This window comes from Watersipora subatra, chromosome 3, assembly GCF_963576615.1.
Source record: "Watersipora subatra chromosome 3, tzWatSuba1.1, whole genome shotgun sequence".
Lineage (NCBI taxonomy): Eukaryota > Metazoa > Bryozoa > Gymnolaemata > Cheilostomatida > Watersiporidae > Watersipora > Watersipora subatra.
The window spans coordinates 45,573,344-45,596,239 of NC_088710.1; the positions used below are offsets into that span (position 1 = coordinate 45,573,344).

General features: G+C 35.4%; 1 protein-coding gene across 1 annotated transcript in view; it reads left to right on the forward strand.

Annotated features, from left to right (window-relative positions):
* Window positions 1–925: 925 nt before the first annotated feature.
* Window positions 926–22,896, forward strand: part of LOC137390649 (sodium-dependent dopamine transporter-like) — a 29,693-nt gene continuing 7,722 nt past the window's right edge. Inside the window, exons 1-7 of the mRNA XM_068076976.1 lie at window positions 926–1,010; window positions 3,705–3,902; window positions 9,594–9,728; window positions 13,547–14,000; window positions 19,408–19,546; window positions 19,852–19,986; window positions 21,124–21,227. Of these exons, the coding sequence (XP_067933077.1) occupies window positions 926–1,010; window positions 3,705–3,902; window positions 9,594–9,728; window positions 13,547–14,000; window positions 19,408–19,546; window positions 19,852–19,986; window positions 21,124–21,227 (1,250 nt within the window). The remainder of the gene's footprint in view (window positions 1,011–3,704; window positions 3,903–9,593; window positions 9,729–13,546; window positions 14,001–19,407; window positions 19,547–19,851; window positions 19,987–21,123; window positions 21,228–22,896) is intronic.

The following is a 22,896-nucleotide window of genomic DNA, read 5'->3' on the forward strand; positions in this document are numbered from 1 at the left end:
CTGTACAGCTGGGGTAAGAGGCATCTCACTCTCACTATGTAATATGTAACATACCAGAAGCAACTACATACAGGTATCTTAAGGCTAGAGAGATTTGATTATTATAAACAAATACAAATTAGAAACATCTATTGCACTCTTAAAACAACAATATTGGTAATAAAAGCAACAATCCAACACTCTTGAAAGGTAGTCGGTGTGGTAACTGCTGTCGTTTTCACTTACAGTTCCAACTCACTAAAATATTAATTTCCGTAGAGCGACCTGATCTGAAGCACTTATTAAAAAAGATGACGGCCGCTGTGTATAAAAAGACACCACTGTGGATTAAAAAAATGACAACCACTTTCTATTCACAAAATGAAAACCAGGACAAAATGTAACTTGTGCTCTTGGCTGAATTGTTACTTATCGCCTTTTTTGAATAAATTTGGTTTATTTTATAGGGCAGCCTAAAAATATATATGGAGCGATCACCAAACTGTTAATGAAACGATGTGACAATCTATTGGCACCACTAGCCTATCAAATGGCTTAATGTCAATCGGTCAAATGACATTCAGCATAATTGAATTGAGCTATAAATATGTTGAGGCTTGCCACTGGGAGTGTATCCGCATTATTATAACGTTACCTATATTATAGACTTCCTATACCTAATAGCCGTATAGACAGTCAAACCTTGACCATCAGTTTGATTGGAAGAATGTTCATGTATCATGTAAACCGACAATATTGACTTTTTAAAGGCGGCCGCAGCGATTTCAGTGGCTGATAAACCAGATCAATAATGGAAGGAAAACAAAAGGATTTACCAGTAATACTTGTGCAGTGTTCAATCATTGTCAGGCTTGACTATATTATCGACGGTCACTTTGATTCCAGTCATACAGATCTGTAAGTTGATCATATATAAGAGAACATTATGGACGGAACTACCAACAGCAGCAATACGGATAGCAAAAAAGAAAAATACTCTATGAAAACGGAAGAACAATTCGCTGTTCAAGGTAAGTCTATGGCACTACTTTTACCAAGTTTGTAATCTATAGAATAGTACTTTAATTTACCTGCTGAGATGTTTGATATTATCTTAGCCTATGATAACTTGTAAATTCACTTTTAGTCGGGGAAATAGCAGGTAATCGTGACACTAACCTACTGTTATTAGTTATAGGCTTAATTACATCTTGTTACTGCATTACATATAGCTGACTCTTAAATTGCAAATGGCATTAAGCGACCCTAGGGCCGTAGGGAGTCAGCAACCAAAAACTCACTTTTTGACACCTTCATTAGACGATATGCTTGGCTACTGCTGCGATTTGCTAGAATTTGTGATAACATGGACATTGCAGTTCAAATCAATAGTATGTTCATTCAACGCTCACCTTGAAGAACAACATGAAATTTTCTGACACCTATTATCATGTGTAAATTCAAACGAATAAAACAATGCGACCGTATTATTCTTTCGGCTTTTAATTTCCCGTACATTAGCAGGTGTAATTACTGCATCTACACAACTCAACCATATAAGCTCAAGCATAGTAATAGCATAGTTGTTGGCCGTATTAATACCGTGTCATTAATTTCCGGTGACAAGGTTTGCCAAGCACCTTGTGTCAGCCTTTTGATGGACCTGCTGGTCATTTACCTAATGAGTTTATATTGTATTTTAAGAAGATGAAAAATGATCGTGTCGGCTGGCTTGTCACTTTAGTCTCTGTCCTAATTAAATTCTTGCTCTATCCTTTTCCAGTACAATATGATTCTCTGGTCTATTTCTACATTGTTGGAAAGCTTCTTTTCTATGTATTTCATCAGGGTAATGCACAAGTTTAAAGAAAGGGCTTGGAGTAGACAAGAGCGGCTCGAGACAGTCGAAAGGATGTAAAGAGTGTTCATGTCGACTCTTTTTTCAGTATTTCTAGCGCAAAAGGGTTGTGTATACTTTCGAGCTTTTTTTAGCTGCTTCATCTGCTTCCAGAACATTGAAAACTCGAGAAGAACTTGAAAAAATAGATATTTAGTGAAATTTAAAGCTTTCTGTTACGTATAACTAAACGTCTATTTCACTATCAGCTGCGATTTGTTAACATGTATACTGGGAAGCTAGTATTTTCCCAATTACATAAGTCAATGAGCAGAAAATAACGACACGAGATAATAGCTTCTGTTTTTTATTTGGTGTGTCTCTACTTTTTCGCTTTTTATAACTTTTCAGAGAATTGAAACAGGTTTATTACATACCTAAATAACAGAGTGCTAATAAGTGTACTGTAAAAATGGCAGCAAGACTTTTTAAATATGTCTAGGTGCTACTACAAATAACATATGCAGATTACATGTAGTTATAAAACCTATTCTTAGAAAAAAAGGATCAATCATCGTTATTTTATCCAACAGAACTCCACATATTTGCAAGCCGATTGAGTCATCAATCGCTGCCTATGAACAACACTTGTTTATTTAGCTCATGATAAAGCATTTTGCAACTTTTTTATAAAAGTCTATTTTTAATAACAAAAAGTTAAAGAGATGCAGCGGCAAAAATTCCTTTTGCTCGCTATAAGTATGGCAGCAAATCTAAGGTCATACATTTATTAGTTTATTGTGGGCAGTTGGTTTAGCCCTGTTTAGTTGTTTGGTTTTTAAGTTTCTGATTTATCAAACTTATAAACTTTTTAATCTCTCAATTTTACTCCCTAGACTTGAAAATAAGTTTCTATTTAAATATATTTTTACGACAAATAATATGCAGCGTTGCAACATGTCAAACTCATAAAAGCATCACAACTTATAAACTGGGAAGAACTTTCAGCACATTTATTTACATGTGGCAAAAGACTGCAGTTTACATATTGCCAAATCATTAGAAGGAAGTGAAATGTGGAGCGCATAACACTGTTTGGTATCTTCGCTTATTAACCTACTCCTACAGCCAAAGCTTGTGTGTAGGAGGGAATTATCTAAGGCTCTTGGCTGTTTACACAACATTGAATAATTAGATCTATGGGTCTATAATCAATGAAGTTACAAACCTATGCTATAACCATGAGGATTCACCTCACCCCCTCTTCTACTCTACACCAGGGTTGGCACATATTGCAAGAGAGTTTTTCCTAATGCGCTGCTGCTGGCAAGAATAGACAGCGTTTGTTAGCTTCAATAGTTCATAGCAGCAAGAAGTCCGGTTCTTATGTTAAACATTCAATTGACAGCTCAGATTGGCAGCTCAGATGAAAAGGGCAGCTATATCAGAGACAGCGGTTGGTCTGCAGTCAGCTGTCATCTCTGAGAGGCTGTTATGGCTCTCACTGTTCGCCGAAACACATGACACTATAAATTGTTGATTCAATTTGTCCTTGTTACTGAAGTTATACAGACGTCAAACAAGAATCTTTATACAGCAAACGCAGTTCAGTTTTTTTATGAAAAAATATTTTGAACCCTCTGGTCCTTAAGTGAAATGAGGGATTGAACTGCTGTAACTAAAATAGTAGGCCAAAAGATATTTCATTCATGACTAAATCATACAAGATCTGATTAGACATTTTAGACAGGAAAGAGTAAGAGTTTACGTACTGTAGTGAGAAGGGGAGGTCTCGCAAAGCCTCCTAAATACATTGCAGCTGCTGGAGACAAGGTTAAAGTTAACTTCTGACTTTGATCCTAGAATACATAAGTTCACTTTGTTGCAGAAGTGCTGCTGGCAAGTGAGGAAAGTGAAAAAAGTGACAAAACGGAGGAAACAGAGGAAGTTGAAGAGAGTGAGGAGGACATCGATGGACGGCAGACTTGGGGAAAGAAAATCGATTTCCTTTTATCAGTTATCGGTTTTGCGGTAGATTTGGCAAACGTCTGGCGATTTCCGTATCTATGCTACAAAAATGGTGGAGGTAGGCTTTGACTTCCATACAAAATGAGCTTTCGATGAAAGTATAGATATAGATGGGCAATTATAGATATAGAGCAACCATGGCCTAGTAGTCAAGAACATTTGACCTGCAAGCAGTGTGTTGGGTCTAAATTCCTCTCTGCAACTGGGCATGTTTCCAGTCATCGAGGTTCCCTTGCCACTGGACACGTGTTCAGCCGACATAATGGAGCCATTGTTTGTACAACAATGTTCTTAAAAACATGCACAGCCTCCGCTAAGTATAGATCAAGTCCCGCAAAGATGGAGTGTATAATATATACTCCATCTTTGAGGGAATATATATTGAGGAGTTGCTTACACAAACACAGAGATATAGCATATACATTATATTTATAGACATGTGTATAAATATAGATATGCGTGCAGCTATAGTTATAGCACTATCTATAGATATATCTATCAATATAGCTTTAGTTATAAGTATAGCTATACAGCGCTATATACAGCTATACCTATATAGTATAGCTGTATATAGCTGTAGATATAGTAGATATAGGATGGGGGGGGTGGGGATAGTTATACATATATATACATATATAAACCATGCATTTTTTCCCAAAATTATAATTTTTGTAGGTCTCATGTGCAAACAAATGTACACTAACTGAAAACAGACAAACACTGTTTCAGTTTGAATTAGAAGTTTATGGGCTTATAGTACTTTTGGAGTTATTTACCATAAAAAATCATGTTATTTTTAACTCTCCCTCCTTTCTCTCCTAACAGAAACTAATGGTATGATTGCCCCACTTCCTACGAGTCACTTATCAAGTGATACGCATTAGCCACATCTGTTTTCTTTCATACAAGCAAATTGGAAAACGAGGGCTAAGCAACTCCCAAATATGTATTTCTGATCAGGATCTCTGGTATTTTCATGATACAGACTTTTATGTAAACATACATTAGAAACAGCACTTTTACTCCTGTAGCTTAGAACGGTATTCGTATGTTTGAATGAGCTTATGGCCAGTGTTATTTAGACTCTGTGTTAAGCCGATGGAACTATTAATAATTTAACTTGAGTCAACAGCATTATAAATAATCTATCTTTAGCCAATAGATTCATCAATAATCCACTTTGGACCAATAGAAGAGTCATAAAATCGAAAGATTGATTGTGATTTGGTAGATGTGCATGTAGAAATCCTTTGGTTAACAACTCATCCCTTTAATTGGTTACTCTTTATTGCGAATGTTTTTAAGGTACAAAATTGGTAGATACTTTTATTTTTATATACATGAATGAAAATCTCAATAAGATGTTGATATAGTAATCCACCTTGGACTAATAAAGCTGTTAATAATCCACTTTTGGGCCAATAGAGTTGTTGATAATCTACCTTGGGCCAATAGAGTTGTTGATAATCCACCTTGGGCCAATAGAGTTGTTGATAATCCGCCTTGGGCCATCAGGTATACAATGCATCTTTAGGTGAAGGAAGTTATTGAGCTTTAATCAAACAGGAGATTTGATGCAACGAAGGGGTGGGGGAAGGAGAAAGGGGTCAAACCTATGTAACCTTTGAGCATGTGATGATTCTATGAAAGCTTTAAGCTTCAGTCTTGCAGGCCATATTTACTGCTCTTACTTCATCTGTAATACACGCTTAAATTAATTGGCGCGGCGTGCTCGGTACATTTTAATATTTATTTTGAATGCTTGATTTCTCATATCATTATGTATAGCTGTCACCATGGCAATGATAGAGAAAAACAAATTTTTGTTGAATATTTTCAGTTCGACTTAGGGACATACTGAGCTCATGTTATGATGTACTTAATGAGTGTCTTTTCTGAGGAAACCAGTCATAAAGCCAACACAACTGCATAAAGCCAAGCAAGGGGCAGCGAGCGAGTAATTTACAACAGCAAAGCTGTGTTATACACTTTGCTCTAAGCGCCAAGTGATGATAGACAAAATTAAATTTGCCACTCAACCAAATAAAAAAGCAAATGTTTTTGAAAAGTTAGGCTAAACTGCGTCGGTGAAACTAGGTGACACACAAAATCTTCCACAATCGAAAGAACTGTTCATCAACTGGGTTTGTTGTATCTGATTGTATGAGATAAAAGGTCATTTTACTTTCAACCAAATAAATAAAAGTAAAATCTTTGACAATCATTTTTTATGTTTGTTTCAACTGATAATTTACTTGTATATATATATAACATATACATGTAGTTTTTGTGTATCTACTGGTGAATTCACTTGTTGTATATGCATGCATAAGTATACATATATGTAAATCGTTTCCTCTGCCAGGTTCACCCATATGGTTGGTAATGTCTAATCAAGCTCGGGTCTGCTACCAGAGACCTGAAAGTTTGAGCACTCGCCTCAAAAGCTTAGTTGCTCACAATAGCACATTTTTTTGCAACTCACTTGAGTTGACTGTTGCTGATATTTGAGCGAGTCACATTTGATGCGCAAGAGTTACATCCAATTACAGGACTTGCCATTTATTTTTCGAAAAGTGTTGGCATCGATAACACAGTCCAGGAATGTAATCACCTCATCATCCTCATGGGTGCAGACCATAATTAAACTTAAGTGAAAGAAAATCGGAAGATTAGAAAAAACAAGATAAGCGGGATAACTTTTGTATGTACTAGTTTATGGCCCTCGATGAATCTGCCTCCACAGCAAGAGAGCTATGCGCAGCCACTGCGCAACTGACGTTTCCTTGCTGCGAATTTGCACTGGCTTCGCACTGATCAGTGCGGAGTGATTTCAGTGCGAAGACGCCATTTCCATGATTCGGAGAGAGCGCAACTCCGAAGTACTGCGCATCATGGAAACAGTGATTGTTTATAAGCTGATTTTTAATGCCCGGGCAACGCTGGGAGGCACAGCTAGTATATATATATATATATACATATTATACAGTATAAAATATGTAAATTATTTTACAATTATCAGCTTATCTAACCCTGTATAACAGCATATTACTGGTGTATGAGATTCATTTTAGACATTTTATCTGAAGAGTGTAATACTTATTGTACCACATGAAACTATTAGTAATAAAATTTTTAACTTTCAAAGTGAAGTTCCACTTTTACATATTTTATAATTTACCTCTAACTTATCATTGACCACTCTGTAACGAATTGTGCAGCATCCACTTTATGTATATTATACAGTATATATATATATAGATACATATATATATATATATATTATATATTTATATATAAATCTAAGTATTTGTTTGTTTGTTGGCCATATGTTTAGTTTATAGCGATTGGTTAAAATACACATGCTTGCAGTGCTTGAACTACCAGAAGCAAACTACCGGCGGCATGCTTGAACTACTAGAAGAAAATATTTGCCCAGACTTCCCCAAAAACAACGCTTGCGCCATGAGAGATTGTGATGTGTAATGACTATATGCACAATTATTCCAAGTTGTTGTAAGATGGAGTGTGGTGTAGTGGTAGTGTACTTGGTGCAACATTCTTAAATGTAGGTGTAGTGGTAGTGTACTTGGTGCAACATTCTTAAATATAGGTGTAGTGGTAGTGTACTTGGCGCAACATTCTTAAATGTAGGTGTAGTGGTAGTGTACTTGGTGCAACATTCTTAAATGTAGGTGTAGTGGTAGTGTACTTGGTGCAACATTCTTAAATGTAGGTGTAGTGGTAGTGTACTTGGTGCAACATTCTTAAATGTAGGTGTAGTGGTAGTGTACTTGGTGCAACATTCTTAAATACGAAGGCATGGGCTTGATTCCTAAGATGTGCAATATTTTTTTATGGCCGCCCAGACAGAAGAACGGACACGGCTCTTATTATAGTAAAGATTTAAACTAGCCTAAGTTACTCACATTCATTGGGTAAAGAAACTGAGCCAATGGAAACTACACCTGACACTGTTTATAAGCTGTGTTAAATCTTAAACAAATATGTACCATAAGAAGAAATGTTTGTCAACAATCTGTCTTAGCTTTGCAACAATCTGTCTTAGCTATGCAACAATCTGTCTTAGCTACGCAACAATCTGTCTTAGCTATGCAACAATCTGTCTTAGCTTTGCAACAATCTGTCTTAGCTATGTAACAATCTGTCTTAGCTACGCAACAATCTGTCTTAGCTATGCAACAATCTGTCTTAGCTTTGCAACAATCTGTCTTAGCTATGTAACAATCTGTCTTAGCTTTGTAACAATCTGTCTTAGCTATGTAACAATCTGTCTTAGCTATGCAACAATCTGTCTTAGCTTTGTAACAATCTGTCTTAGCTATGTAACAATCTGTCTTAGCTATGCAACAATCTGTTTTAGCTATGTAACAATCTGTCTTAGCTATGTAACAATCTGTCTTAGCTATGCAACAATCTGTCTTAGCTTTGCTTCAAGCTATACATATGGCCAATTCTAATTCAAATAATTGAATTATGTATTGCCCAGACACACACAGAAATAAACAAACACTTCGATTTGAAAGTTAAAATAGTAAATGTTTCTTATTACCTGTTACAGTAGTAGCTAGTATATATATACATACATATGTATATATATATTATATAAACAAGTGAATTTACTTCCAGTGCATCTGATTTGACCTAAGTGTATAAAACATTTGCCACTAATTTTTACGGTTCATGCAATGCTTTGGTTTATACAGTAGAATACACTGTAGGCACTTGTATCTTGCAAGCGCTCCGAGTACTGCCTGTAATTAATATTCCAAATCTGTAGAGTTGCACTTACTGTACGTGCCTTGATAAGAGTTCCTAGGAGCTAAACTCGTTGACGTCTATTGTGGCCTACGGTCATTTGAACTCTGAAAGTTGGCTTGATAATGAAAACGTTTCCTGTTAATTTTCAAGTTTTATAAACACTTGGATGAGAGCAAATAGTCTGTTCCGATAGCAATCTTGTCTTCTAGGAGGCCTTCACTGCCGCTTCCTGCCCGAGTGAAAGGAATATGCAATTAGTGTAACCCCTACAATATGGCTAGCATTGATGGCCGTCAAGTGTAAATCAATAGCCTCTCAAATGTCAAGTTTATACTCTCTTGCATGGATGGCCTAGTGCAGGTCTATAGACCCGCTTGTAGCTCAATCAAATGCTCAAACAACTCAAGCCGTGATTTTTAAAATTAAGTTTAAAATAATGCATTACACGTATTTATATTTATGTATCTGTGTTTGCATTTCACATATCTTCTATTTCACATATCTTTTATTTCACATATCTTATATTTCACATACCTTCTATTTCACATATCTTCTATTTCACATATCTTCTATTTCACATATCTTATATTTCACATATCTTCTATTTCACATATCTTCTTTGCTTCAGTTTGAGATAACAAGTTGGTTACCTTTGCAATTATTTTCCCATATACACGTAATTGTCATATGCTATACAAGAGTATACAAATTTAGCAAACCGATAAGGTCAAGTATTGTTCACCTATTTCAGCCACTATCAAACATTAATTTAGAGCCAGTCCAAGGGTTTGTTCTCTTTGACCTTGGGTTAGTTGAATGTACTTACTGTTTCACAATCAACCAAGTCGCTTTTAGAAAGTTAACCTGTACATGATTAGAGATAAACACCTACAAGTCTCATGAGCTCGATCAAGACTCAATTGTAAGAAGCATCTCGGTTTTATTCGGCTTTTACCTTGTATTTTAGGGGCCTTCCTGGTACCCTATGCCATTATGCTGGTCTTTGGTGGAATTCCGTTGTTCTATATGGAGTTAGCTCTGGGCCAGTTTCACAGAAAAGGAGCTATCAGCTCCTGGGGGAAGATTTGTCCCATATTTAAAGGTGAGTTAATATTAGAGGTAAGAAATAAATGAGAAAGTGTAGCACACCCTGTAGCCAGGCAATTGTGTAACCAGACAAGAGTGTAACCAGACAAGGGTGTAACTAGACAAGGGTGTAACCATACAAGGGTGTAACCATACAAGGGTGTAACCAGACAAGGGTGTAACCAGACAAGGGTGTAACTAGACAAGGGTGTAACTAGACAAGAGTGTAACTAGACAAGGGTGTAACTAGACAAGAGTGTAACCATACAAGAGTGTATCCAGACAAGAGTATAACCAGACAAGAGTGTAACCATACAATAGTGTAATCAGACAAGAGTGTAGCCATACAATAGTGTAACCATACAAGACTGTAACCATTGAAGAGTGTAACCATACAATAGTGTAACCATACGAGAGTGTAACCATACAAGAGTGTAACCATTGAAGAGTGTAACCATACAAGAGTGTAACCATACGAGAGTGTAACCATACAATAGTGTAACCAGACAAGAGTGTAACCAGACAAGGGTGTAACCATACAATAGTGTAATCAGACAAGAGTGTAGCCATACAATAGTGTAACCATACAAGACTGTAACCATTGAAGAGTGTAACCATACAATAGTGTAACCATATGAGAGTGTAACCATACAAGAGTGTAACCAGACAAGAGTGTAATCAGGCAAGAGTGTAACCAGAAGAGAGTGTAACCATACAAGAGTGTAACCATACAAGACTGTAACCATTGAAGAGTTTAACCATACAAGAGTGTAACCATACAAGAGTGTAACCATACAAGAGTGTAACCATACAAGAGTGTAACCAGACTAGAGTGTAATCAGACAAGAGGGTAACCAGACAAGAGTCTAACCAGACAATTTCACATTGCATGTTAGTCACCATGAGCCATTGGATGGCATCCAACTGCTCTTGGTGAGGTGATCATATTCAAGTGATCAGCTGTGAATATACTCAGTAGAGCCAGAGCTAGTAAGCAAAGACGAGTACTTTACAATTGTGTTCTTATGTACCTGTACAAGCTGTGGTTATATAGAATAGTCTAGAAGCTAGTAGACAAGAGAACATAATGTGGTAATAGACTGCATCGAGTCATTTTGTTCCATTAATAATCTCTATATATGAATGTTTTCTAAGGCTGATCAATAGCCTGTGTTTCCTACTAGACCATAAAGTATCAGTCATGTATTTTAAAGTTTGATACAATAAAATAAGTTCAGAGGTCATGAGAAAGTAAATGAAATATACAAACAGTTGAAAGGAGTTGAGTTACTGCTTGACCATTCAATAAATACCAATAGGTTGTTCAGCATATACCATGTTGTTTGATTTTTTATCTTTATGCCAACACATGAGAAAAACCTATCTAATTAAAATCAAAGGACATAAATTTTAAGGGACATAATTCTAAAAAGCTGCAAGACTGTAAGATTGAAACTCCCAAATCAAGTAGAACCTCCGTAGATTACCTCCTTGCTGGTAGGGATAAAGGCAAATTCTAATCTGAGGGTTCTTTGAAGTTTTGTGTGACTTTGCTATGACCTCCCTGATAAAATTAGAGGCTACTCGTAGGTCTTTAAAGGTCAACCATGTGTGAACTGTAGCATCTAGACTGATGACAGCTTGCTGGGGGTCAGAACTAAATTCTGAAAATAAACATGGTTTTAGCTACTTCCTGTTTTATTGTCACAGTCGGTGTTCCATTTATTTTTATTGTATTACTTGTTTACAATGTAATACAGCAAATATTGTATTTGCTAATAATATGTCTGGTCGAACCTGAACATCAGCACTATCTTGTCAAATAAAATTGAGCGTAACCAAAATCATTCAGTCGCAAGCATTTATTGGCGACTGAGTCAGCTGCGTCTTAATCAAAGCAATGAAAAAGTCAGCACACCCATATTTAACTTTTGAGAGTCATTATGAAAGCATGGTGTTTGTGATAACATAGTTGTGTGAACATGTCTTGATATTTTTGCTCTTTTGTGTAGCCTGATGCCTTATTTATGAGCTTTGACTAGACATCTAATAAAAGTTAGCAGATGCAATCATAACGGCGGACACAACTTTTTTGGCAGCAAAGTTGCTTTACTGTAGATAGTTGGCAAACTCATTAAACTAATCTATAGCAAAGCAAGACATGTGCTGACTCTTGAACTCTCTATACCTCCAACTTGTATTTCCTCTGACACTCTGTCCCGGCATAGTCAAAGACACTGTATTCACATGTCTTCACAAGACAAAAATGACATCAAATTGTGGCTGTCGTTTTAGTCCTTTATTGGTTTTAATTTCATTTAATCGACTTTTTTGACGTAGTCACATCTTCAACTGATACTGTTTAATGCTTTATCAGACCAGATGCTTTGGTCTCATAAAGAACAACTGCATACCACATTTGGTGTCTGCCTTACCAGACGTTCTATATAAAAATACAGGTTGTGTCGATATCCTTTTTAGTATGTTTTTTTAAAGAAATAGCACCATTATTTTATTGTTCCATTATTCATATAAGTTAAAAAAATTTCATAAATCCCTTACAAAAACATAAGCCCTCCTCATAGCTTGCAGACAAGGTACTAGCTACATGTAGTTGTTGAAATATTTAGACCTAGTCTTTTACTAGGTCTTTAGAGCTATCACTAGGACTGCAGTTGGCTGCGTAGGAGTTAAGGCTAATTTACCACGTTTTGTACAAGCTGATTAACATGAACCAAGAATAGGTGTTTTACTCAACTTTACTCACATCTATGTAGTTACGCAGATCAATTGACTTTGTTTACTTTGGTTTTTAGCATCACTGTAACTCACTGTTTTGATGAAGCGGTAGAACGTTGAAGATTCGGTTCATAAGTGAAAAGAACATAATCAGCAGATTTAAGAATGGTTCTGCTAACTGTCACTGTATTTCCACGGTTTGAATGGGTTTGGAGTTGCCCGTTGCTGACGAATTCGTACCCTACTGTTTGGAGTTCCACTATATAAAACTTTGCATGATTAGCGATGCATCCCTCAAAACAAAACTCATTAAAGTAAACTCACTTTTGGGGCAGTCACTTTTCGATTCATGCGTAGTCAATTACTAGATCTAAAAATGGAATTATGTGATAATAATCACAAAAATGTAATTATTTTGTCATACTCGTACGAGCAACCCATCTTTGGCATGCAATTTTTAATGTAAAGGCAAAAAGTCAAGCAGAAACAGTAGAGAGTAGAAGTAGAACATTTTTGTAGCAAAGAGCCTCGTAAATATGTGCTGAAGTGTGCTGAATTTTTTTACCTTCGTAAGGGAGAGCTAATAGTATTAACAAAGTATTATCTATTCGGATCAGCAGCAAGTATTTCTGTGATGTCATAAAGTACTCTCACAGCAAATGCCTTCAAACAAATTGAGCGAAGCGAAATGGCCTCGATTCAACTTTCACCTTTTCTATAATTTTGAGTAGAAGCAACTCCGAGCCCATTTGAAGCGTGGACACACACTGTGTAACTCCTCAATTAAGCTGTATCATAGAACTGTGTTGACGAGTGTATCATTACACCTTCTGTACAGAATCGCTCAGAAACTCCAACAAACTCTCACGAAATGACAGAATAATTGACAGGACAAGGGAATTGTTAAATTGGTTCACACCAGATCATTATATATCTACTTAATTTACTCTCATCAAACAAACTGTTATTTTATTGCTTGAGTAAAAAGAAATTCTATATGGTATGATCAAATAGGCTGTTTTAAGTTCAATGCATTAGGATACAAACATGTGGAGACGAATCGAAAATCCGGAACTTGGCTGTTTCTATTTTTAGGAATCGGATGGGCGGTCGTGTTGATTGCCTTCTATACAGACTTCTTCTACAACGTCATTATATCTTGGGCACTCTACTACTTGTTTGCCTCCTTCAACAAAGTCCTGCCCTGGATGGACTGTGGTTCATGGGCAACAGAGAATTGCTTCAGTGGCAATACTGCCAGCGGCAAGTACCCTGAATGCGAGTACAACTACCGCAAGCCTTTCTGTGAGGCCTTCGAGAACTGTCTCATCGCCAACAGCAGCTGCTCTCCTCAAAACTTTACATATCCCTCTCTCCATCGCTCAGAAGCAATAATTTCATCCTTCAAGCGAAAAGTTACCAGTTTGTTCAATGAGACAAACCCTAGCTATAACTTCCTGTCAGACAGCATCACGCTTAATGAGGAGACAATGGATGACTACTGCTCATGGATACCTACCACGACCTCTCCGGCAGCAGAATACTTTCAGTAAGTATTTGATAATGTTTTCAATAATTATTCTAGCAAGCTACTTGTGGGGCTCTGAAATGTAGAACAAAAAGAGATATAAGCAAAGTATGAGAAGATGTTAAAAATTGTTAGCAGATGTTTTTAGAGAATACCAATTATTCTGTATTCTGTCGAGAGAACAGCAGCTATGTTGTTAGAGAAGGAGAGCTGGTAGTTCAACCACCTGATATTGTACAATTCTACAGCTTAGACATACACATATAGTACATATAAATCTGCATGTGTATATATACATGTATATATATATATATAATATATATAATATATATTATATATATTATATATATATGTATATATAATATATATAATAAATATATATAATAGATCTCAAGGTTTGTCTGTCTGTACTTCCATCTGTTCGGCTATAGCAATAAAGTTTTAAGAATGAGAAATCCACTTCGAACTGGATTTGAAGTCATAACCTCAAGTTCTGCGGACATCTATTTATCCAATACGTATCACTGACCAACTTGCTATACCATAGAGTGAATTTGGCGTATACTTGGACTTTTTGGATTTCATGACTTCATTAAACTCATATAGCCAACAAGACAATTTCAATCAGTATAGATCTGTATAGGAAGCACTGCAGCCAGTACGGTATGAATTATACAGAAATAAACACAGTAAACATAAATAGCACCCCAACTAACAACGACATTCTTGGGATGTTCCGTAACGTTACGCAGAAATAACGTTCCAAACAAACATTGTCATAACGTTCTACAAACGTTATTTGATGATCATTGTAGAATTATGTTCCAACAATGTCGCAGGAACGTTGCATAGAATGTTGTGCAAAAATATTATCATAACGTTCAGCAGAATGTTACAGGAATATACTTTGCTAACGTTATCATAACGTCGTTAGAGAACGTTATTAATGAATGTCCCATGAATGTCCCAGGAACGTTACTCTGGAATGTTCGAGTGCAAACATTCATGTAACATTGGCTTGCAATGTAACTAGAATATTATGGGGTGACATCATATTTACATTCAAATAATTGTCCCAGCAATGTTTCAGGAATGTTACTTTTGAATGTTCGAGGGTTAACATTCATATAACATTGGCTTGCAATGTAACTAGAATATTATGGGGGGACATCATATTTACATTCAAATGAATGTCCTAGCAATGTTACAGAAATGTTACTTTTGAATGTTCAAGGGTTAACAATCATATATTATTGGTTTGCCATGTAACTAGAATATTATGGTGTGACACTATATTTAACTTCAAATGAATTTGTTAGCAATGGTTCAGGAATGTTACTTTTGAATGTTTGAGTGTTAACATTCATATAACATTGGCTTGCAATGTAACTAGAATTTTATGGTGTGACACCATATTTAACTTCAAATGAATTTTGTAGCAATGTTTCAGAAATGTTACTTTTTAATGTTTGAGTGTTAACATTAATATAACATTGGCTTGCAATGTAACTAGAATATTGTGGTGTGACATCATATTTAACTTCAAATGAATGTTCCAGAAATGTCCCAGGAACGTTACTCTGGAATGTTCGAGTGTTAACGTTCATATAACATTGGCTTGCAATGTAGTTGGAATATTATGGTGTGACATCATATTTAACTTCAAATGAATGTTCCAGGAATGTCCCAGGAACGTTACTCTGGAATGTTCGAGTGCAAACATTCATGCAACATTGGCTTGAAATGTAACTGGAATATTATGGGGTGACATCATATTTACATTCAAATAATTGTCCCAGCAATGTTTCAGGAATGTTACTTTTGAATGTTTGAGTGTTAACATTCATATATTTAGGTTGCTTTGGAGATGTAATGTTGGTGGAATGTTGTATAGCTTAAGGAAAAAATATTGTCGACGGTTATGCTCGTTACATTATAGTAACGTTGTACGCAATTCATTAGAGGATCATTCTGTGAAACATCAAAATGTTAGAAATTGTCTACACAGTTACACCCAACTAATGTTCTGAACGAAAACGTTTCTGGGATGTTAGCTAATATCTTTGAGGCAACATGGAAGGCATGCTTGTGGAATATTCTGTAACATATTCTCCCCATGTCGTAGGAATTTTGCACCAGATCATCTGCTCAATGTTACATAATGGTTAAACTCCATACTATTCCGAATATATTAGAAAACAATATTATGTGAATGTTTACACCCAAAAATTTCAAAGTAGCAATCCTGTAACATTGCTGGGACGTTCAATAACAATGTTTTGTAACAACGTTATAATAACGTTAGCAAACATTTTCCACTAACTTTCTAGCTAAAATGGTACAAAAACGCATGATTTAATTTTTGGAAGTTGTCACCCTTTCATAACAAAAAATTATTTAAAATGATGCAAATTTAAGATTTTATAGATTTTTTATCACAGATATAGAAACAAACAAAATAATGAAAAACAATAATGATAATTTTGAATGATTTATGTAAATGAATTGAAAAGTCACTACAAATTTCAATTTTCGCACTTCATTAGACGTATCGCGAAAATGACTAGGGTCCATTAAGCTTTCTGGGTGCAGTAAAGTGTCATACCATGACGCGACAGTGTGAGTGCATCGCAACTGAACACATTCTGGGAATTTTTGGTTGGTTTCAAGTGTTATGTGCTAGTCTATTTTACAGTAGATTAAAGCTATGTCTGACTAGCTAAATGAGTATAAAATCATTACTTTCGTTGAGCGAACCCAATGCCCAACCATGTGTCAACAACTTTTCTGCCTGTAAATTTTGTTTCAGCTCAACGAACCAATGCGGAAAGGAAAGTGATGCGTAATAGCTAAGAATACTACTATATACTACTAAGTTGGAAAATCCCTACGCATTAATGTCCCATCAATGTTCTAGGCGTAACCTTCCTGGGATGTTAGCTAATAGCTTTGAGCCAATATTATGGAAAAAATGTTTGTGGAATATTACGCAATGTTCTCCCAATATTGTTATGCGAGATCATTTGCTAACATTCCAGCAATGTATTTCCCGCAACGTTGCTGGGATGGTGTGGGAAATACGTTCCAGCAATGTATTTCCCACAACATTGCTGGAACGTTGTGAGAGTTACGTTCCAGCAATGTATTTCCCACAACGTTTCTGGAATGTTGAAAATGTGTCTACAAATAATCTTGTGACAACGTTACGATGAAACGTTTCTGGGACTTTTTGGAACATCCCTGGAACGTTCTGGGAACGTAAAATTGTTAGTTGGGACAGTACGCAAAAAATAAACAAACACATTGATTTCAAAGTTAGAATGGTTAATTTTGATGCTGAATATGTTGATTAGAAGTCAATGTTGTCCAAACATTTTTTGTGTAATTACTTGTGCAATGTGGGGCATCTAGCTGGTACCTATATATAAGTATATATACATGTGTATATATACTCATACTACTGAATGCCGTGTGTTGCCCGTGGAATAAAAAACAGTTGAACTTAGCACGCCAAACAAACAGATAGCATACAAAACACAGATACACGGAATCAAAATCTAAATGGGATTATCAGAGAACAGGCTAGCTTCTCATTCATACATTATTGTTTTTACACAATATAAATATTACGCTATTGGTAATTAATTAGTAATTTGATATATAATTTTAAGTTTATCATGCCATATCCATATTATATCTTGTACTATCCTGTATTTTTAACCTTACAGATATCTCGGTTTTAAGAAATAAAGAACAAAATCAGTGAAATCGATCCTCGCACGTAATTCCACTAACAGAAGTTCTTGAGTTTGACGAGAACTCTACAGTAACACTACAATGTACTACGTGCAGTACGTACTGTGAGGAGTTCTCACCTTCGAGACAGACATGTACCATAAATGTTGAATCTAACTTAAATGAATGTAGTTTACTAAACACATACTTGAAGAAAGTTTTAGTATTTATTTTAGTAAAATTAAAATATAACTTAACTAAAATTTTATCACTTATCTGTTTGCGAATCCGTTTTTACCATAACGGATACCGCTAAACTAAGATAGTGGCAAAATAACATATTGAAATTTTTGTTATTTCGTCGTAATCAGTACAAAAATCGTCAAATTTTAGTTTTGAGACACATTATTGTTGATATCGTATGGCGGAAAACAAATTCACCCTAGTATGGCAAAGAAGAAGAAGCATTGTGTTTCATAGATAGGCAAAAAATATTTTATAACAGGAGCATCGCAACCTGTGGGCGCAATGTATCAATTAATACATCATTCAATGTGTGCAATTTAGAAAAAGGTATACGGCATATGATAAGAACGATAGAATGCTAAGGACTGTGTAGCTTAGTGATTAAGTGCGCGGTTAAAAACTTGTGGTTGCATTCTCGGGAGTTCAAATCCAGCACGCAGTGAGCTTTTCATTTCAAGATTTTAATAGCCATAACTGGACAGGCAGATATTTGGAAGGACGACGAAGGATGACAAACTTTCAGATTTATATATATATATATATATATATATGTATAGATGTACATATTAGATATTATTTAGATTAGATATATATGTATATATACATATTTATATATATAAAACATTGCACACCGGACAAACATCTTGCCCGTTCTATATCTAGAACAATCCTACATTGTAAGAATTTCTTCTTTGCTTCTCTAAATACTACAAGCCGAATTACCGGCGTTGCATGGGTATTAAAACAGCTTATAAACATAGGCAGGTAATGTAGTTGTATGCCTCTTGCTATTAGCCTGGCACATTGTTAATAACTAATTTGAGTCTACTATCCGTATTGCTAAACTTATCAATAATAGCTGTGAGAGCAAGCTTTAGTGGCACTGCATAAGAGTGCTATGAGTATTTTAACCAACATAATGGCTCATATCGCTTAATGAATTTATGGATCTCATGTAGTTTAATTGGTTAGGTGATTGCTTGATGAACAGGAGGTTCTGTGATCAAATCCAGCACGAAGTGGTCTTTTCATTTCTAGTTTTAGCTGGACACAATAAACAACGGACTTTGAGATTTATATATATGGATTAAATTCTAATGCTATTTCTTTTTCACACAACCTGAGTTCCGTTTGTTGCCATTGAAGGCTGAAATAAAGTTTAAATAAAAAATCTCAAATTCCGAATCTTTTCTTTTCTGACCTTGCATGAGTTTAATTTTGTACATGTAGGTATAATTACACTTGAGAGTGTTTGAATATTTCATACACTCTCAAGTTTTACACAGAATCAATGGAAATGCTGTTTTGACATGTGGAATGGTTTGTTGAATATGTACATACTTTTAAAACTATGCTTGTCTTCCAGTCCTTCCACGTAGAATATAGGCTTTGCGTGGTTAGGTAATTGCTGTATACACAGTATGCAACTGTTCGTTGTACTTGGTAGGAGGCATGTGCTGGGATTGCAAGAAGCAGACGGCGTTGAAGACGTGGGAGGTCTTAGGTGGCAAAATACTCTCTGTTTGCTAGCTATCTATATAATCTGTTACTTCAGTCTGTTTAAAGGAATCTCCACTTCTGGCAAGGTAATGTTTCAACTTTTCTTAAATAATTGTTACCTGTGCATTGTGGCTAATGTTACCTGTGCATTATGGGTAATATTATTTGTGCATTAAGGGTAATGTTACCTGTGGATTGTGGGTAATGTAACTGTCATACCGGATTAGGTAGCCAGAGTAAAGGAATATGCATCACAGTAAATATATATTTTAATGAGTGCATAAATGTGATTATATTTATGCGCTTCTCCTAACACTAAAAGGTCCTATCTCAACCTTCAGATGTTACACCATGATAAAAAGTAACACCTTGAGAATTTGTATTTATTCAGGTTGTCTGGTTCACTGCCCTGTTTCCATATGTTGTACTCTTCATACTCCTTATTCGAGGCTTGACACTAGAAGGAGCAGGAAATGGCATCAGAGAGTATGGGATTCCAAAGTTTGATCGTATCACAGATGCCCAGGTATGATCTCGGTTCATCTTCCATATAATTTAACACAAACTTGCAATCATAACCACAATCAATAAGCATAAAAACTGATAATTAGTTGTTTATTATTTTATTGGCAACAATTTCATTTCAAATAAAGATGTTTTCCAACTTATGCCATACATTATTCATAAAAAAGAGCAACGGTTATCAATAAAATCAATTAAATTAATTTTGGTGACAAACATGTAGTTTACAATATGACACTTACTCCTCCCTATTTCTAACTTACCCGTATTCTTGCTATTCGTATATCTACTGCTAAATCAACAAAAAGGAGGCTTTGTAATTTTATCTAGATTCTAGATAGTGGAGTTAATTTTTTAATTAGAGAGTTTGTCCGCAATTATCCTTTCTTGTGTTAGGTATCGTGTGTCGGTTTAGATTTTCCGGTTAAATGTAAACTCAGAATATTATGCGTCATGCTAATCACATAAAATTTTGGTATAATAAGCGTGAGTAATAATTGTGTCTGTTTGTTTTGTTGGGTATAAATGAAGTAAGGTTTTATTTGGAGAGAGAGGTGATGTGAGCATTCACAAATTACAGAGCCTGTTCAGCAACACCGACAGCAAGTTTTATTAAAGCAAATTTTATCAATCAAAATTTTTAACATTTTCTGCCGAGAAACCTTCTACACCAAATAAAGACTGTCTGATGCAGGAATCCTAACCAGTTTTTCATTTAGACTGTGAGTGGAAAAACAGTTAATCATGATCAGATTCAAAGGTTCAGAATAATATTTGTGTAAAGAAAGAATTATGTGACAAATGGAACTTAAATTAATAATAGAATAATAGCATTATTCTTTAAAAAACGTACTACAATGATGCTTTAAAATAAGATATTTAAAAAAGATTTTGCTGCATTTGTTTAATAAAGGGGATGCAGACATTCCTATTGTATAAACTATCATGGCTGTTAAAGTTGGGCTAATGTAAATATTTGTACTTTCGACCAAATCCGTGGCTCCATTTCACCCTGCCTTCGTACAATTCCATCAAATTCAGCAAAGCTAACATTAGTTTCTGCTTTAGTACACCACAGCAGATAGAAATCTAAACTTACTCTAAATTCTGAAAGAATAGCCTAAAATTTTATATTTATTAGGTTTGGGTGGATGCAGCAACGCAAGTCTTCTTTAGCCTTGGGCCAGGTTTTGGTGTCCTGCTTGCCTATTCCAGCTATAACAAGTTTCATAACAACGTTTACAGGTATGCTAACAGCTCTTTAACAACAGCGTTCCTTAGCAACTAGTAACAGATGTGTAGGGAAGTGTATCCTTAGCAACTAGTAACAGATGTGTAGGGAAGTGTATCCTTAGCAACTAGTAACAGATGTGTAGGGAAGTGTATCCTTAGCAACTAGTAACAGGAAGTAGGGAAGTGTATCCTTAGCAACTAGTAACAGATGTGTAGGGAAGTGTATCCTTAGCAACTAGTAACAGATGTGTAGGGAAGTGTATCCTTAGCAACTAGTAACAGATGTGTAGGGAAGTGTATCCTTAGCAACTAGTAACAGATGTGTAGGGAAGTGTATCCTTAGCAACTAGTAACAGATGTGTAGGGAAGTGTATCCTTAGCAACTAGTAACAGATGTGTAGGGAAGTGTATCCTTAGCAACTAGTAACAGATGTGTAGGGAAGTGTATCCTTAGCAACTAGTAACAGGAAGTGTAGGGAAGTGCAGAGAAAAAGGTCTTGTTGCTTTATTGAGTTGACTGAAAATTCACTGATACGAATTTTCCATCAGATACATGAAAGCAGTGAAAACATTCAGCTCGCTGGTAGTATTCAGCCAGTTGGCGTATCGTGTACATATTCCTGGTATAAATTGGGTATAAACTGTACAAACTGTAAGTGGAACTCCCAAATAAAGTTAACGTGTCTCACTTTTCATTCGTTGCATGTTTATTCAAGATGTGGCCTGAGATCCTTGGCAAAAGTTGTTGACCAACGAAAAAAAGCTATGATGACTCTCAATAATTTTTTATCTTTGATTTTACACTGTTGTTTATTTGAGTGAGTGAAAACATTGATTTTTTCATTATTTCTAAATATCAAATTATATCACTAGTACCGGTACAACAAAAAAGTTACTAGATATTTTTTAAATTTTATAGATAAAGTATTAATGAATTTATTTTTAAATAAAAAACTCAAAAATTCAATAATGTAGCGGTGTAGTTAAAATAATATATAGGCAAGTGTACTGATGTCGCTGTTATGTGCTGAGGTAGATGAATAACACCTTCTGTGTTAGATTTGTTTGCAGTCCTAGTAGTAGTTTTATAGAAATAGTAAATACTAGGTCTAAATATTTCGACAGCTACATGTAGGTAGTGCCTTGTCTGCTAGCTACATGTAGCTAGTGCCTTGTCTGCTAGCTACATGTAGCTAGTGCCTTGTCTGCTAGTTATGAGGAGAGCTTATGTTTGTATAAGAAAAGATTTATGTAAAAATTCTAACTTATAAGAACAATAGCATATTAAAAAGGATACTTTGAAATAAAACATTTTAAAAATTTTTGCAGCGTGAATCAGATGCTGACATTGATATTGTATAAAGTATCATGACTGTAGCGGCTAGGCCTGTGTAAATGTTTGCACTTTTAACAAAATCTGTGGCTCCACTTCCCCCTCCCTTCCTTTAATTCCATCAGTAGCCCTGTCTTCACTGCTAGCAACCCTTTAATAATTATGCCCGGTTAACAGTTGTCAACATATTTTAACATTAATGTCTATAATAGATTACTGACAATATCTAGTGGTGTATAAGATTATGCAATTTAGTAATGAGATCTTCACGCATTTCACTTTCAACAAAAGTTTTCCATACATGTGCAAATGAAGCGTACAGTCTTAAAATATGTTATAATATAATTG